General features: G+C 38.2%; 1 protein-coding gene across 1 annotated transcript in view; it reads left to right on the forward strand.

Moving 5' to 3' along the window:
- CA8 (carbonic anhydrase 8) overlaps positions 1-18,075 on the forward strand; it is a 55,569-nt gene extending 37,494 nt beyond the window's left edge. Inside the window, exons 8-9 of the mRNA XM_048939949.1 lie at positions 1,602-1,774; positions 15,964-18,075. Coding sequence (XP_048795906.1) covers positions 1,602-1,736 — 135 coding nt within the window. The 3' untranslated portion in view covers positions 1,737-1,774; positions 15,964-18,075. The remainder of the gene's footprint in view (positions 1-1,601; positions 1,775-15,963) is intronic.
- The last annotated feature ends 1,370 nt before the right edge of the window (positions 18,076-19,445 follow it).

Below are 19,445 nucleotides of genomic sequence, written 5' to 3' on the forward strand. Positions count from 1 at the left end.
ATTTTTGAAAGATCAAACAAAAGCCAAATTCCTGTAAAATGCACCATCCAAAACAACAATTATTTCAGACTTTTCAGGGTTGATTCAGTTTAGTGATGGTGACAGACACTACCTTTACAAAAGTCATTCAGTGATTTATCAGCACTTGACTCCTGAGGACATTTTCAGTTCGGTAGCCTGCAGTGAGTTTGTTTTCAGTTTGCTTTTAATAAACAATAAAAAAATCTTCCAAAATTGAGATCTGCCTCTAAAAGCACTTGGAAAGAACTTTACAGTTCCTTCTTCTTTTCATTTTACAGTCTAAGCTATCGACTTGTATCTCAGCTGCCAGAAGCAGAACAGTTGATATCTAAGCACAGTTTTTTCAGGAAAATGCAACAGAGCAAAGCTAGCCTCTAAATCAACTAAATAAGTCTCTGTCACTTCTGCAGTAGAGTGGAACAAAACAATGAAGGCAGTTGTCTTCCAAGTTGCGTAAGAAAGTATTCTCTGTGGGCAATATAAGAACAAAAATATCATTACCCGCTGTTCAGTACCTAACTTCCTTTAATTCTGGAATCACACTTGCCTTCTCCCTTTAATCCTTTATAGAGTGTTTTTCATGAAGAAATTCATTCTTCATAATGTCTTATATAATAAAAAGATTAAACTTCAGGCTCCATTTTACTTTCTGTGTAAAATTTTCAAGTTCTGTGTCATTTTCAAGTTACAGCTGAGCTAGATAGTGAGGCATAATAGAGACTGTACAGATATGGAGCCTCAGCCTAAAGAAATCAGCCATCAGGTAGGTTTGATGTATCCAGCTTGACAATATGCCAAAGCAAAAACAACCAAAAAAAAAACCCAACCAAGCAACTGTAACTATGCTGTTGAACAGTAAGGTAAAATGTTGTTGATAGATGCATTGGTTTTCATTGCCTTTTAGCACATAGAACTTGATGCTGGTACAAAAGATGGAGATGGAAGCTCTGAGTCTTCCTACATCAGATTAGAGTGAAAACTCTGAAAAGAGTCTGTACCCCCAAAATACAAAAAAGTATATTGAGCACTTATATCTGCAGAACTTTTGAAGTAATATCTCATTTTTATTGTAAAAAAGTGTTTTTGGTATAAAATGTCAAGACTTTCCCTAGAGCTTAAAGCCTTTTCAATATTCTGCTGCTTTAGCAAATAATTTTGATTTAAATGAAGCAACATTTTGGGTTGCTTCATTATTTTGGGTAATAAATCACTGGAAGAATAAGAAAACAATTTCCAGTTAACTGAGTTATTCCTACACTTCTTAGAAGAAGACCAGAATCATTACTTTCATGTCACAGTTGTGAGATTGATTTTGTGGGATGTAATCTACAATGAGTGAGAAGGTTAAAGATCCCAAAAGAAATTATGAAAATGCAAAGGGTATGTTTTCCAAACCACATATATGAAAGTTCTTATTTTTCTCTGTTCTGTTAGTGCTGACAACTATTTTTAAAAGTTAGAAATGGTGTCTGAAAACTCCAAGTTTCAGTGGTGCACAAGTGGCAGGGAATGCTGATTTCGATCATTAGTCCCATAATGCAGAATTACTTTGTCTTCATGTCTGCTTTTTTGCCTTTCAGATAGAGGAATTTCGTCGACTGAGGACACATGTTAAGGGTGCAGAACTTCTAGAGGGCTGTGACGGAATCCTAGGAGATAACTTCAGACCAACTCAGCCACTTAGCGACAGAGTCATCAGGGCTGCATTTCAGTAGCAGAAGAGGAAAAACAACAAAAGTAAATCTTTATTAATGTAAGTAAAACTTAGGAGAAAAATCAAAATCTTGAAATAATTTTCATAGGGGAAATTTTGCCAAAGGAGAAAACTGAGTTAATTACAGCATAATGTTATGATATGTTGCCACAACTGTAAACTTTAACACTGTACTGTTCTATTTTATCCTATGGTAAGAAAGTTGATTTGCCTTTCTGACATGCTAATAATTAGATTCTTTAGTGGCTGGAATAGAGTATATGATTTTATGAATTGAAATCTTTAGTAGACAGTGGTTCAGGCAGTTAGGTCATAGTTACTTCTTCTAGCTTGAAATTTCTATACTGCAGTGGACAACAGTGCATTATGCCTAAAGTTTTGGGATGAATTTCCGTATTTGTGGAAAGCACTAGTTAATTTTTTAATGTTATCATTTAAACAGAGTACTAGTTCTGGAAGAATTCCTTATTTTTTAATTTTTGATTTTTTTTAATCCCTTCTCCTTTTTTTAGAATGCTGTACCTTCTAAACCAAACAGTGAATCTTTCAAAACCAGTGCGGATACAATTAATTAATTTCTCTTATGGCTAATTTTTCACATTATTTTATTCATCAAAGTAGTTGCTGCTTCTTGTCCTTGGTGGTTTTAGCCTTCATTGGCTCAGAGAACAAGGATGACTTTGAATTCAGTGCAGAATAGCTAATGCACCTGGGAACCTGAATTATCCACACTTCAGTTAGTAAAACTGCCCATGTGATACTCCCCTGGCTTCTAGCAATTACAACATAAATTCCCTCTGTACTCAACAGTTGCCCCTAAAGCTCATTGCACTTAGGTAATCAATGTTTTACTATAATGAGAACTCTAATAATGAGTTAAATTTAAGAAATTTTGCTATCAAGACATCTAGTTAGCTTGAAAGTAGTGAGTCAGAGACCAGCATTTATGGTTGATTTTGTAATAAATGTAGCTCCACATTGATACCAATAGCATGAAAGCTTATATAGGAAATGTTCAAGAAAAGTGTGAATTCTTTCACTTTCTTTAATAAGTCCTACTAAATTTTATCATATTAAGAACTATATTAAAATACAATAAACTATATTAAAAAAACTACAATACTGTATATAAACACAAAACTACAATAAGCTATACAAAAAAAAAGCATAAGGTACTCACCCTATTTTATTGGTAGAATCAATTATATAGTGACATCATTTTTGGTATCTGCCATATGCTCATAAGAGAACTAATTCACCCAGAGTTTCACCTGGAATCAAGCTGCTGAAAAGTTCTTAATATACACTGTCACAGAATCGCAGACCTGTAGGTATGGAAGGGACCTGCAGAGATCATCAAGTCCAACTCCTTCGCTAAAGCAAGTTCCCTACAGAAGATCACACAGGTCCCAAACAGGACCCATCCATATGGGTCTTGAGTATCTCTGTAGAAGGAGACTCCACAAACTATTTGGGCAACCTGCTGCAATGCTCCATCACTCTGACAATCACTCCTCCCTGTATTAGTGTGGAACTTCCTGTGTTCCAGGTTCTGCTCTCCACCAACAAGACTCTGCCCGCATCAACTTGACTCCTGCGCTTGAGATGTTTGTAGACAGTTATGAGATCCCCTCTCAGTCTTCTCTTCTCCAGACTGAAGAGTCCCACCTCTCTCAGACTTTCCTTGTACAGGAGATGCTCCTGGCCCCTTTATCATCTTTATCGCTCTCTGCTGCACTCTTTCTAGGATATAACTGTCTTTTATGAAATGAGAAGCCCAGAACTCTACACAGTATTTCAGATGTGGCCTCACCAGGGCAGAGTAGAGGTCCCTCGACCTGCTAGCTACACTCTTTTTAATACACCCCAAGATACCATTGGCCTTCTTGGCCACAAGGGCACACTATTGGTTCATGGTCAACCTTTTGTTCACCAGGACACCCAGGTCAATCTCCATAGAATTCATCTCCTGCACATCAGCCTCTAACCTGTACTGATGCACAAGGCTATTCCTTCCCAAGCGCAACACTACACTTGATCTTGTTGAACCTCATCAGGTTCCTCTCTGCCTAATTTGCTAGTCTGCCCAGGTCTTGCTGAATGGCAGCGTAGCCTTCTGGTATGTCAGTCACTCCTCCCAGCTTTTTATCATTGGCAAACCAGCCCCTGGGAGACACTGCCTACAACTCTGCACCATTGACCACAACTCTATGAGGTCTCTCAGCCAGCCAGTCGTCAGTTCACCTCACTGTCCGCTTATCTATCTCACACTTTCTTAATGTTCATTACAAGGATGCTGTAGGAGAGAGCCTCAAACAACTTGCCTGAGTCAACGCACACAACATCTACTGCTCTCCACTTGTCTACCCCACCAGTGACAACATCATATGAAGGTTACCAGGTTGGTCGATCATGATGTCTCCATGTTGGCTACTGGTAACCTTCTCTTCCATTTGCTTGGAGATGGCATCCAGAACAAGTTGTTCCATCGGTTTTCCAGGGGCAGAGGTGAGGCTGACGGGCCTGTAGTTTCTTGTATCCTCCTTTCTGTCCTTTTTGAAGACTTAAGTGACACTGACTATCCTCTAGCTTTCAAGCACCTCTCCCATTTGCCAAAACCTTTCAAAGTGGTTCAGCAGTCTGTCAGCACGCATGGGTGAACGTCATTGGGGTGCATGGATTTGTGTGTCTTGATTTTGGCTAGGTGCCTCTGACCATCTCCTCTTCAACCACAGAGAAGACTTCAATTCCCAAGCCTTTCTCTCTTACTTCCAGGGTCTGGAATTCCAGAGGAGCAATCTTAATAGTAAAAACTGAAGCAAAGAAGATGTTCAGTATCTCCACTGTCATAGCATACCTTGTTACCAGGACACTCACCTCATTCAGTAATGGACTCACATTCTCCCTAGTTCTTCTTTTACTATCAACACACCTAAAAAAGCCTTAGGGTACAGACAGTTATTTGTACAGTAAATTCATGCCCTACCTTGGTCAGTGATGGAAGTTCCTGCTTCACTTCAGGCTCTATTGTGGAGTTAAGTCTCCTCAGACTGTGCTCTGGTTCCAGCACCCAGCTTCATATAAAGTTAACAAATGATCAGGCATCAGATAACCCCTTAAAGAGATTAATAATTCAGTACTTCCAAAATCGGATCCATTAATGCTTAGTGGGAAGATTATCTTTCCTCCCGCATGTGACAAATCATTAAATGGTCTGGGATAGTGGCCAGCAATTTCACGATCTTTTGATATAGCATAAGCATTCAATATAATATTTAGTATCAGCAAACCAGAAGTTAAGCAAAGAAAGCAAAATACTAGTCCTTTTATTAATACTGTTTTCTCATTCACATATTTGATTTTGGGCATATCCCTAAGCTCAATTCTCAATTAAATGGTTCTCTACAGTCAGAGAATGTCATCACTTTAATCTTGAAATTGATGATTCAGATTCATGCAGGCTTTTGCATTAAAATTATTTCGGAAAATCATAGCAATATTAAAGTACAATTTTTCTCAGAGAATGAATAATGCCCTCAGGCCAGTGCAGGTAATTCAAGTCTGTAACAGTGAAATTACTTGACACGCTGTCTTTGAATTTTAAGCATGAAATAGTTTCCCTTTACAGTGTTGGAACTGAAATGTGAAAAATTTCCCTTTTCCTTTCACGTTTTTGATACTTATAAAAGATTGTTTTAAACAACAAGTTTTGTCTTGGCTAAGCTTCACAAAATAATCTGAAGTTTTAATTCCTGAATGATGGAATTGTTAATGTGAGGTAGTAGTATTTGCTGTTGGGCTTTGCTGACTATAGACTTTTGAGCACTGAGAAGGAACTGTGAATCTGGTCATTGTGTACCCAACATAAATGGCCACTTGGCTCTCTACACCTGATTGAATTGTTTATCAGAAATTAATTTGGCCAGGGCTTCCTTTTAGTCTTGGGTACATCAGTCGAAAACAGTAGCAAACTAATTAAAGGCTGGCAATACATCCCTGCTATTGATTTTGCCTCCGGGAAGGTGGAAGCTGGAAAAGTGAAGTCTAAAAGGAAATAGTGTGGCCTTTATCACCTCTCTTCCACTAGAAAGAGGGAGAAAATGAAATAATTTTACCTATTTTTTAGTACTTTCCTCATGCTGTTCTCTCCAGGGGGAAGGTGTTGAGGAACAGTAGGTCCCCATGTGAACCTCAGACATTCTCAGAGAAGATACACTCCCTCCTTCCTAGGGATGAGTAATGATCCTTCAGCTGAAGCTTCTAACATGGACTGAATATTCCTATGAAGATCCAGTAGCAGATAGGGAAGTAATAGTTGGCAGTGTGGGATGTTCATGATAATCCAAGAGGGAGTGATTCTCATTTTTAAAGAGGAGATTACCTTTTATTTGAAAGCTGTGGTATGTCTTAGTTATAGCAAAACTAAACATACTGGTGGACTTCTTTTCTGACATGTTACCCCTCTGCCAAGGCTGCTGGAACACCTGTCTGAAGAGATTTCAGTATTTTCTCTTTTATTCCAAATCATTGTGGTGCAGCCTCTTGAAGAATCCTGAGAAACATTTGTTTTCTGTGACCTCCTCACTCTGTCAAGGAGAGGGACAAATGTTTCCGTACAGGTGCTGTATACACAAGAGTACAGAAAGGCTGTGTAAAAGGTCTAATTAGTTTTGACTGAATCAGAGTGCAGGCTTTATGCATGCCATGCTCATAAATCTTCAGTCTTGATTGAAAACTTGAAAGAATTGAAAATTTTGTGGCTTATGATCAAATAGCATGTGTTGATATTTGTGCAATTTGTGGTAGCTTGTTGAATTGAAGGCAGAGATGACACAATCATATATCACAGCATGTAATCTCAGGTAAAGAGGTTTTTTTTTTGTTTGTTTGTTTGTTTAGTGTTCCTTTATCATAAGAGAGACCAGATTTCAAAACAACTGCCTCTAGTTCTGGAGGAAAATTTGGGCTTAAATGGGGGTATTAAGAAGCAGGACACTGCAGGTCGAACTTTATAGCTCCACTACTTTTTTTTAACATGATTGACATTAGAATTAGTTTGTTGCTGTTCAGTTTGCCTCTTCTGACTCTACTTTTCTACTGAAAATGTCTGGGGTTAATGAATCTGTGGGATCTGTTTTGTGGATATTTTTGAAATACATTCTTTACAAAATAGGCTTTACATACTTTTTTTTACTTCAGTTGTTGAAAAATTCATTTCTGTTCCCATAGAGAAAAAAAAAAAAGGAAGAATTTTTTTTTCTTGCTTATAACCTATTTTAATCACATCCACTAATGACAAAGCCAGTCAGTTGGTGAGAAATTTGGTGGGAAAGCTTGGTGCAGATTTGCTTTCAGGCATGGAAAGTGAAAAAACTGATTTTAATTTTAGGCTGAAGAACAGTATAGAAACACAGAATGGTTGTGGTTGGAAGGGCCTCTGAAGATCCAGTCTGGCCTCTAGTCTGATCCACTGCTCGAAGTGTCAGCTACAGTGTACTGCTCAGGGCCATGTCCAGTTGGGTTTTGAATATTTCTATGGACAGAAATCTCACAACATTTTTAGGAAACCTGTTCTTTTACTTGACTAAAAAAGATTTTTTCTGTGCTTAAATGAAATTTTCTGCGTTTAAATTTGTGTCCATTGTCTCATGCATTCACTGGATAACACTGAAGAGCCTGATGCCATCTTTTGTACTTTTATCTCTTAAGCTAAAGATAAGATCTGCCTTGATAAAATCTGTCTTGAGATATTTATTCCTGAGTCTAAACACTACCAGCCCTCTTACCCTCTTTTATGACAGGAATCCCATAATCGTCTCTGTGGCCTTTTGCTGGACTGTCACCAGTATGTCCATATTTCTCTTGAACTAAGGGCACCTAGAACTGGACCCAGCACTCCAGATTTCTCACCAGGGCAGAGTAAACATAAAGTATCACTTCTCTTGACTTGCTGGAAATGTACTTCCTAGTGCATCCCAAGAGGCTGTTGCCCTTCTTTGCTGCATGGGTGCATTGTTGGCTCATGTTCAACTTGCTGTCTAGCAGAACCCGCAGATCCTTTTCTGAAAGAAAAAAGAGAAAGGATAGTGCTATGACCTCTCAGTATAACCACTAGATTTTACTTCACTTGTAGTCCTTGATATGGGTGTCAGGCTATTTCTTGATAATATTATGTGATGTTGGAAAAAGGTTTGCCATTCTTACTATTATACCCAAAAGCTTAAAAATGGGGACAACAAATGCAACCACTCCTAGAAATCAAATAAAGAAAACCCTAAATCTACCATTTTATTAAAGGTAACTTGGATTCTGATGCACCGTTTAAAATATGTGAATTGTCAGTATTTTCAAAATTTCTTGTATTTTGGGGTATTATATAAATACCTTTTCTGTAATGTATTCTTTCATTGAAGTATTATTTGTGATTTCCAATAGTTTTATTACTCTTTCTATAATCCTTGTTGCTTTATATGTAATGGATTTGATAGACATGCTTCCATTGCATCAGCAGAACAGCTTAATCTGTGAATGAGCAACATGACTTCAAATAGCTGAACATCAGCTTGAGTTGACTGTGATGCTGAATTCATTGTGGCATTCATCTATATCTATATCACTTCTTTGCAAACCAGGCTATGTAAGCATGATAACATATTATAATTAGCTGGTTTTGCTCCCATTTACTAAGAGAAGGTCAGATTAGTGCCCAGTACCAAAGTCATAGAAATCAAGAAGATTCTTTGAACAGAATGTAGTAAGATCTCATTCTAAAAAGTAATCTGCTAAAACAATATGGAAATAATATTTTCTCTTGAAAGTGATAAACTTTATTATCAACAGAGCATAACCAGTAAACAAAGTAATTTAATCTCCAAGTAAATTGGAGATTTAGACAGATTGGCTATCTTGAATTGACATGTCCCAGACACAGCTCATTTTATTTTCTATCCATAAATTAAAGATTGTATTCCAGCTACCTATCTACATTACTTTGTTCTCCTGAACATTTTTTTTTTTGCACGTCTGATTTAGAAACTCCTGAAAAAGCATGTGATTTTATGTACACAAGTGTACATGTACACATCCATGCATACACATATACCTGTAGTAGACCACAGACTGACAGTAGCTGCCAGTTTATTCAACATATTGTAAATAATGGTTGTGGAAGTGACTTTGGATGAAAGGCTATTCTTAATATAATTGCTGTTTCCCTAGTAGTACATTCAAAATTAGAAGAAAAAATAAATAAATGTCATTAAAATACCAAAATTGTGGTAGGTCTAGAGTACAGGAAGGATTTATTTGGGGTGGGACAGAGACTGTATGCCTGATACTGTGGAGACTGTATAATATTGTGAGGTACAAGCAGACAAGCAGAAATTGGCACACCATTATGTTCACAGTGTAGACTAAGGAGGGAGGACAGTGTGGTGACTTCATCCAGTGGATTCTATGAGTGAATGGTATGAACTCCTCCCTTTCACAGAGCGCTGAACAACGGATCAGGGTGGCCAGTTTGGAATGAGCTATTATTAAAAAAGTAGTGGTACATTCCCCCCATTGTAGCATTGTACACTGTATCATGGCAGTAGAATACACAATATGAATGAGCATTCAAATAGAGATTGAGCTGTGGAGCTGTGCCTTGTGTTTGAAGAACGGAGTTGTGAGAGGCTTGATGTTCATATTTCTTTGCCTAAGCAGATGTCAGAGAACTTCACATTTGAAGGGAGGTTCTCATTACCAATCAGTATGTCTTCACTCTCTTACCATTTGCTTTTGCAGTTCCTGAAGATAATGAACAAGTTGCTGTGAGGAAGTTCCAACACTTAGGAGTTTTATGCTTTCCTGTTGCATTGATCCAGAGCTGGAGTGAGCTTTCAGCAGCCATGCATCATTATGCTCTTATGACCATTCTTCTCTTTTTCCTGATTTAGAAGAAAACAAAAACAAAACGTCTAGAAATTATCAACACAAATTCTTTAGAAATACAAATACTGATTTCCTAGATGTGATGATATGTAAATATTTATGCTGCCTTTCAGCAAGTGATTTTTCATTTGTCTTTGTTTGTCTCCGTGAGTTTAAATTTGGTGCTTGAAAGGACTGGTGTAATTGTTGAGTTTCGGTCTTTGAAAGTTACACAGCACACACAGTCATGGCTATCAACAATACCAACTATTGTTCTTAGGTAACATGTCCAGCAAATTGCTGCCACTTCAGAGTACTTGAGAATGTATTTACATTGGAGTGAATAACTGCAGGACCGACGGCCAACCACCTTTGGCTTCTTAATCAGAGAGCTACTGGAAGCCAAAAACTTTGGAACATTCAGGAGATGAAGAGCCTCGGGAGTGGCTGAAAGCCACCTTCTTTTTCAGGTGGCTTCTCACTGCTTCGTTGTAATAGAAGGAAATGCGGTGTACATTGACACTGCAGGTGAAAGCTGTAGCGTCAGCCTAACTTGTTTTCCCATTGCTAGGAATTCTAATTCATAAGCAGTTTTTGTTGCCTGTGTGGCATGCCTTTGACACAAGAGAAACAATTCAGAAGCAACAAGCAGTCCATCATGGCAATCATCATTGTTGTAGTAGAAATATATGTCGTTTCCAGCCCAGAGCATCACTAAAGGGAGCGACTAAGCCATAAATGAGGAATAAAATAATGTTGAGATGTGCCTGTTTCCAGAGCAAGTACCATATTGGAATGGTCCTTGTTAAGTTACTTTCAGAGCTCTTTTTAGAAATACAGAATTATTAGTGGAGGAATGGAAAAGAGTAGAAATCTGTTAATACACACAAAAGAAACAAGATATTGTGCTTCCTTTTCAAATCTAAACAGAGTCATAGGGTAGGCTAGCTATAGGCTACCTCTGCTATATGCTTCAGATAAGATACTCCACACTGACAGAGGCTCCCAGAATTTTTGGAATGCAGTTCTCTATCAACACCACACATTCTTTGCTATCCACAATGCTCTGTTATCAGCTTTTTTATGAAAAACATTCTGATAGTATAGTTTCCAGCTGCTTCCCATAACTCGTATGGTTTATTCGCTACTGTTTGGAAAACTGATAATGTAGCCAGGAGCTCCTGTCATAAAAAAAACTTCCTCACAGAATAATTATTGCCAATTTGAGCACAAAAGCTTGGCTCTGAAAGTACACACACAGAGAAACTCTGCCATGTCGTATTCACTTACAGAAAAAATGTTCGAGATTGTATTGAGGCAAAGTGGTGAAAAGCATGAATCATTTCTACTTAAACTGTACCTCATTTTTAAAGTGTGGAGATTCTAGATTATTATGTAACAGCTCTCAAATGTTGAGGATATTAGGACATACAAGTGCATGTGTATGACTACAGACATAAAGAAGAAAGCCTACAACATATATGCTTTCTTCTACGATGTAGTACAACGTTGTGAAGTGGAAGTACACTTTGTTTTGCCTTAATGAAATCACAAAGGAAGTTTTAATGGGAATATTTTTATTTATTGAAACTGACAATGCAGGTATTTACGGATCCTTATTCTTACTGGAATTTGTAATTCTAATCCTATATGGATGAAAACATTGCAGTGAATACTTGCATACAAACTCACGCTTAACAGACAACAATATTTTGGAATAAATACAAAACCTGAACAAGTTGCTTGGGTTACTGAAAATATTTTTGTAATTGATAATTCTCACTCAGAGAGCGATAAATGTGTACCAGAAGTGATTGTTATTAGCTGTATTTTATCACTAACTCCAGATTTTGTGGCAGAGCAGGGCTACAAAGCAGAACTTTCTCTAATTTTTAAAGCATTTTTATCCATCCTCTGAGCTCAAGAGAAGCAAAGGTACTTTTGTTAGCTTGATATTGATACAAAACTAGAAGTACACTCAGTAAATTTGAACTTCATGGAAAGAATTACAAATTGTTGGAAGAGACATAAGAGTTTATAAGGTAGTGCGATTTCTTTTCTGAGATGCTCTGAATCCATGCCTGATAATACTTTCAGATTTTAGGAAGGTGTAGAATAATGGTAATGTGTAGTCAGTGTTCAAAGTGCTACTCATGTCTATTGAAGTTTTTTTAACTCGTAATGAACTTTTTAATTTAGCTGTTTTTAAGAAGGAGAAGACAAGATGCTTCTAAGAAAAAAGCAAACACCATGGAGATATTGTGTAAGACAATAGTGGAAAGCAAAACGGTAAAATAAAGGAGGATGAAAAGCTCTCCAGAAAGTACATCGTCTACTTAAGTAGCAGAAGAAAGTTTTTGATCTCATATAATGATTTTGGCCTAAGGCTGCTCTAGTGTGGTTTCTTATTTCTCCCTATCAGATGAAAAGGCGTATTATCATGCCCATCCTATTTCATTTCTTTGTATTTCATTTATATGCACTTTTCCTACACTTCCAGAAGACTGAAAAGTAATCTTTTTTGCTGAAGTTTTCTTCTATCTTTTCTCTTTCCTAAAATACGTTGTCTTACTATGGGAGCCTTGAGACCTTCAGTTCGTAGAAGTATGCTATGCTTGGCCCTGATCTTTGCTCCTCCTCTGCTCCCTGTTTTTGAGATAGTTGCTGTCTTGCATTTATTCCAGTTTTCTTCAAGAGAATACATTCTCTGTGAGGAATCTGAGTATGTAAAATTGACAAACGCAAAAATTAGAAGTAAGCATTCTTAGAACCATGCATTTATTTATATTTACATTCTCAGGATGATTTGTGGATTTTTTTTTTACCTTGTTAATGTTTCTTTGCTTTAAATCATTAGTATTCTGATGATAGACCTCAGGTTTTCCAACAGTTTATGCATTAGAGGATTCCATCAGAAGCATTGGAGCTCTGTTTATATGTAGTACTCAATCCAAGCAAAGGAGATTTAAAAGGCAGAAATACACTCTATAAACAAGTAAATAATCTAGGCAGTTTTCTGATTATAATATACAAGCACATTTGTGCAATTTTGAAGAAGTATTACATAGGTTGCTCCAAACATAATGCCTCCTTTTTGTTTCCATGGAAGCTGCAACATATGCAAGAAGCACAGTAACACTATTTAATAGAGCACATTGCTAGTTATAAAAACTATTTTTCAGCACAGTCACCGACATTATCTGTGCATCTTCACCAATGATGAACGAGAGCCTGCGTGTTGCTCTTGTAAAAATGTCAATAAGCGGAGGTGATACAGTGTTTAACAGCTGCTATGATGACATAATTGCTGGGAAAATATTGCCCGTGCAGTGCATCTTTCACTGGCCTGAACAGATGAAAGTCAGAAGGTGCCAAACAGGACTATGCAGTGCACAGAGTAGGACACTTAAGGCAGAGTTGATGATGTGTTCCACAGTCTTCAGACTGGTGTGGGGGTTGGCATTATCATGTTGCAAGAGAAAAGTTGCCTTCTTCTCTGGCCCAGCTCTGGAAGTTTGAGCCTTCAGCTCAGTTATCATCATGTTGTAGTGGTCAGAGTTGATGGTTTGTCCGGGTTTCAGGAAATCCAGAAGCATCACCCCTTTCCTATTCCAAAAGATAGTGCACATCGCTTTACCTGATTAGGGTTGTGTCTTGAATTTTTTCTTCGGTGAGGAATTCACACATTGCCACTCCATGGACTGCTGTTTTGACTCTGGCTTGGAATGGTAACACTACCCTGCGTCAACGGTAATGATGCCATCCTGGAAACTGTCACCTTCAAGCTTGTATTGACTAGGTCCTGATGAAATTGCGAACAATGTTCTTTCTATTCCTGGATGGTGCATTCATGGGATGCACCTGGCACAAACTTAGCAACATTGCTGTCCTGTTTCTAATGCAGTGAAGCCGATATTTGAATGTGTACAGTTCCCTGGTCATAATCTGCTGATTTATGTGGATGAGTTGATTGAGACACTCTTCATTTGTAGTGGGACAGCTGCGTATGGCCATCTGGAATGTGGCTTGTCTTACTCGTTGCTGCTGTCACTGCTGAAATGCACCACCCACCACATCACTGTGCTCACATCTGCTGTTTGGTCTCCATAAATGTTCAGCGAATGTCTGTTGATGAATGTCAGTGGGTAACCATTTTTCTCTCTACATGGAGGATTTCAGTGACTTTTCTCTGCTTCCTGAACTCTTCCATATCAGACGCCATTTTGTCAGACTGCTCTTCTACTGTCTGACACAGAGTAATAAAATGTAATGGAATATTGGCAGGGAGATTAAACCTCTACCATCATAACACCAGCACTACCCCTGATGTTGTGGGCTAACATCTTAAAATAGGAGGCGTTACTTTCAGAGCAACCCTCACACCTTTCTATAAACACTTCAAAAGAGTAAGAGAAGCAGGTACCTTGATGTCTGCATAGTAGATAATAGTGTGTTACTTGGTTATATGTGTCGTGGAACAGTGCTATTAATTTAGCATGGTAGAAAAATTAGTCTTAAATGTGAATGAAGGGTAAACATGAATAACACCACCACCAGTATATATAATTAGTCTTTTGTTAGATTATACATTAGGTATTTTTGTAACAAGCACAACTGAAATCTTCAGATTGGCTTGTAATTAGGCTCCTTTCCAAAAGTAATCCAGTAATACAATAGCTGCCGAAATTGCAGTTCAACTTAATTTCACTGACTTTGATTTTTGGACCAAAAGCATTAAGCTTAAACTAGTGAAAAATGTACAAAGTGTGCATTCAATTATGGAGTAATTAGATACTCAATCACCCTTATATCACACTAGGGATTCTCCAAGAAAGGAGATACTACTTACTGCAGTGTATAAAACTGCTTTGTTAATTAGTTTAGCACTAATGGAGATTAAGAAAGTGTCACTTTGTCAAAGCATTAGTTTGCCTATGTAGAACCTTAAGAATGCAGAGTTTTGGTTTCTTCTGAGCTCTTGGAGCTTCTGAGCTTACTCAGATTGTTCATCTGATCAAGTATCTTTTGTCTACAAGAGAAACGTTCCTTTTCAGGCAGGGGTTGGTCCCTGCACCATCTTATCAGTAGCTCACTGAAAAACATGTCAGAGTCTGAGAATAACTTGCTGTCATTATGTGCTTGCTTTTTTATTTTATTTTATTTTATTTTATTTTATTTTATTTTATTTTATTTTATTTTATTTATTTTTAATGTTGCACCTTTGTGCTAAGCCCCAGGTAGAACTGACAATCCTCTGTGCTATTGCATAAAGTGTAACTATGGCTAAAATCAGCTGCTCTGTGAAGGACCTACAGTTTCCCTTAGAATGTAGCCACTAGAAGTGGCTAAAAATTCTTGATGTTGATCATCAAATGATCCTGCTGCCAAATCTCATGGCTTTGGGGGGGCGTGTTGTCTATGTAGAGAGAATACAGAAATCATTGCACAGTTTGTCCTGCATGCAGACACCTACTCCTTGACATTGTTGTAGGTGACTGACAGCCTTTACACTCCTGTTGTCTTGAAGGAAAAGAGTAGAAACTCTCTAGAAATGTGCTGACTATTCCTGCAAGTAGTTGTTGTAGCTCCAGGTAATCTATTGCACCCAAGCACTTATGGATTCCTTGCGTATACATTCTGAGTGCTAAAATAACTTCAGGAAAGATGAGATTGCTAGTACAACAGGATGAAATGATTTGTCATTCTCATACCTACCACTTCTGAAGTGAGGCAACTCAGCAGCTGATTTCTTAAGGTTGTGCTGTAGCACATAAGTATGTGTTTGCATGAAGCCAAATATTAATTTATCTCTACTGCTGATGAATATGAATATTACTGCTATCAGGAGGAACAAAATGGGCCATTGCTTTCAATCTGAGCCCATCTGACACCCATGAAGGCTGTGTACTCAGCACTTTTCTTGGTAGGGCCCCTGGGATGGTAAATGGTAAAAAAAAACCTTCTGTGTAATAGTATATTTTACTTTCTATTTAAAACTATGCTCTCCACGTTAAAATCAATTACCTGATAGATTCAGAAAGCCAATAAAGCTTTGTTTCAAGTTTACTCCTGCACTTGGCATTTTATATTGCCATTTCCTCCATTGCTATTAAATCTTCCAGTGCTGGCTTTACCCTACAGGAGAAGAATCAGGACCATTATGTCCATGAGGTATATACCCGGAAACTGCCCCCACCTGCTGTCCATGGAACCACTACTTTTAGTTTCTCCTGTCTCCTTGGCTGGACCTAAACATTCTTTCAGACCCACTGTGGAGGAATTTCAGTAACATAATTGTTCCATTCTCTTTTCAGAGAGGGAGAAGACAATGCTCCCACAGTGCCCTTGGATGAGAAATGGAAACTTTTGAGGCTGCTGCTTCAGTTGAACCACAAAGCCTGTATTGTTTGTCTTCATCTAATTCAACTCTGATAGACAGCTGTGACAGTTGTTCTGTCCTCACAGTTCAGTGAAATTCTGGAAATGGGGCTGTACATTAAAAGAAGAAAGCATTAAATCTTCCAATTTACACCGTTAGCTATTTTTAAATGGTAATAATCATTGCTTATGTAATTTCCTTTTTTGCAGTAGCATTCAATAGTGGTCTGTGATCCAAATAATACTAATTTTAAGCTTGGTATAAATGTTAATATATAGAGAAATACTCATTGTTTTGAATGTTACATTTGATTTTATTTTGTAGCATCTCTTTTGCTGTCAGTAACCATCTTTTCTGTAGGGGGGAGGTGTGTTCTGTAAAGCTAATAAAACCATTGGTTGCTCACAAAGTATTATACAAATTCAAAGTTCTTTTTTGGGCAGAAATGAACACTTATCTGACAAGCACTTAACATGGCCTACCAGAATAAAGCTGAATGACATTTGCATTATTAGGAACCTTATTTGAATAAAAAACAACTTTGGAATAAGGAAAATTAATTGATATAACAGCAGACAAAGTCATGGAATTTTACAAAGAAATTATCATTTCAGGCAGAAAATTATCAGCCTTTGTTCTCCTGTGAATTATGACAGTTCCATTTGTTTCTGCACATGGCTGATGATGGTGGTCTGAGGCCCTTCTCTGCAGGTCCTGAGCTGCTACACAGCATGGGAACTGCCATTCTGGGCCACACATGACACAGCTCTGACAGAGCAGAAGAGAGAGAAGTAGACCAAGCCTGCAAGACAAGCTCTTAGCTTACAGTTCCTTCTAAACACATGGCACTGAAAAACAATGTCACATGGTGTGAATAGCTTTGGTCTCCATGGCTTTCAGCACGGTCCATTTTGCTAGCACGTTTATGGTGAGACCTGTGTGAGTGCAAGAATGCAGAGACACAGATGGCAAGCTTCAGGCAGTGCACAATGGAGATGCAAACAGAGGTTGACAAAGCAAAGGTTACTCCCTGGGAGCAGATGGGTGAATCATCAATCACAAAGTCATCACCATGCAGTGGTAAATGTAGTGTCACAAGGCATGCTTACTCCATCTCTGGGGGGCTGCTGCTGAAAAATGAGTAGCAAATTCTCAGAGTCATATATGTGTGTATTAGGGACAGGAGAAACAATAGGAGAAACCCACACACTGCATATGAACATGGTGAGAGGGAGTGGATGCTGCTCACCGGTTCATGTGGTCGTAACTATGTGTACTGCAGGAATGTGTGGAGAGACATGCAGCTGACCTTGGTGTTGCAATAAGAGCATGTAAGTCCATCATGAAGTCATCTGTTTATGAGGATTAGTGGAGTTGTCGTTAATAAATCGCTCCTTGAGCCTATGAAAACTCATATTTCTTAGAGTTATGTATAATAATTTTCCTATCTGCAACAGCCCAGCATTTACATCAAAGTAACAGCCTCAGTGGATGCTGCCCCTCTTCTATCTGCAGGGACTCAGTGGTCCTTATGTGCCCCTTTCAATTTGGAATATTCAATGATTCTACAACTCCTCAGGCAATTGCAACTCCCAACTCCAGAGCCTGGTATCCTCCATACTTTGCCATAGGGCAGGGTGGAGTCTCTGCATAAAGGTTGCTATACGTAGTATCCAGTCTGCAAAGGCTTGGCCAGGTTGTCTGCAGATATTGTGTGATAATCTGTAGTTGTCAGGTTCAGCTCTGAAATCTCTAAAAAGAAAATAAAAAAGGAAAAATACCTGCCAGTTGAGGACATCTTCCTATCTCCTTGCACCAAGTAAGGAAAGCCCTCCAAAACTGGAGTTAACCAGACTATGAACCTGGTGGTTCTTGGCATGTGTACTTAACTCATTCAGAAGATCTTTTCCCTTTGCACGTGATGTGTTATTAACTATTGGGTATTAACTGAAAGGAACTGGGAACTGTAATGTTAATATGGCAAATATTGACATAATGATGAAATCTGAAATAGTTTATTCTCTGAATAAATATGTTCCTTATCTTGGAGCTGGCTGATATTATTCTGGCTGTGAAATACAGATACATTGCAAAACAAATGATGTAATGTCTCCACTGAAAATCTGAAGTCCATTACTTCCTTTTCCTGTGCTCCCTTCCTGTGTTTGCTGTTCTTTCCTGCATTGCTGTGGACTTTTAAACTTGAGTCGTATAAATCCTACTACTGAGGAACTGAGGCTTGTAAACTTGTCTCAACATTTGTGATTTTTTTTTTTTTTTTTAAGGCTTGGCTTAAAAAGAAATGAAAAAAAAAATGCAGGTAAAAATACTTACAACTGTATTTTGGCTTTAGAACCAGATCTAATTATAACAAATTCATTTGCAAAAGGCACTCCTAATTACAGAGCGGTCAACCCACATTTGTGGTGTGTTGGGAAAAATTAAATTAGTCTTTCTGGTTTCAGTAGGAATCCACAGGGAGGAATTTGCAGAAAGGGCTCTCTGTGTATTCCTTTGGTTACACTGCACCCATGAGAGGCTTTATGAAGTGTGGCAAGACTCTGTTACTCTTCAATTAGAGTTCCATATGCCTGCCTTGTATTAACATTTTTAAGAAATCATAAAAATTGATAAAGGTGTTCTAAGAGTAATGTAAGGCCCTCAATTAATAATGTCCTTTTCAAGTCTACAGCCACTAAAATTGTCCTAATTAGATTGCTATCCGCACTGGAAGGGTTTTTAAAGGTAATTATTAGTGTCAGTGGTGCACCGTATAATTTTAAAGACTTATTAGATATGTGAATTAGAGGTTTCCAGGAGGCGTGGAGGCTAGAAGAAATTCACAGGTAGGAGTTGCACACTTGATCCAGAAAGTTATGATATCATACTTAGAAGAAGCTAAATGCCTCATAGGCAAAAGCTGGCTTTGCAGCCTTCAGGTAAATGTTAGGATAATACAGAGAATAAGAAACACAGGTTTGGGGAGAAGACAGGTGAGGTGGGACGGTACGTTCCCCGTGGCTGACCTTCGCACTGCAGTTGATAGGCTCTTTGGATTCCTCTGTAGTTTTCTGAAGCTCTGAAGGAACACTTGGAGATCTAAAGCTCTTCACGTGTGTTCAGAGCACTTTGAACTGTGGGGGGTGGCCATGGGCTCCTGCCTAATCAGATCAGGTCTGTGTGATTTGTTCATCCTTCGTACAGCAGCGCTGCCTGCTGAAATGCCAGGCAGCTGGAGAACCATTCACCACATCTCCTTGAGATTGGGCCTTGTAGAATGTGTTGGAAGTGTTCAGGTGCACATTTATTTTTGAAACCGTAACTGTCTGTGTAGCTATGTATGTTAGCACACATCTCTGTGTTTATTCATATCTTCAGAATACTAGACATAGAAAAACTGTTCTAAAATGAATGTTA

The sequence above is a fragment of the Lagopus muta genome, chromosome 3, assembly GCF_023343835.1.
Source record: "Lagopus muta isolate bLagMut1 chromosome 3, bLagMut1 primary, whole genome shotgun sequence".
Taxonomy (NCBI): Eukaryota; Metazoa; Chordata; class Aves; order Galliformes; family Phasianidae; genus Lagopus; species Lagopus muta.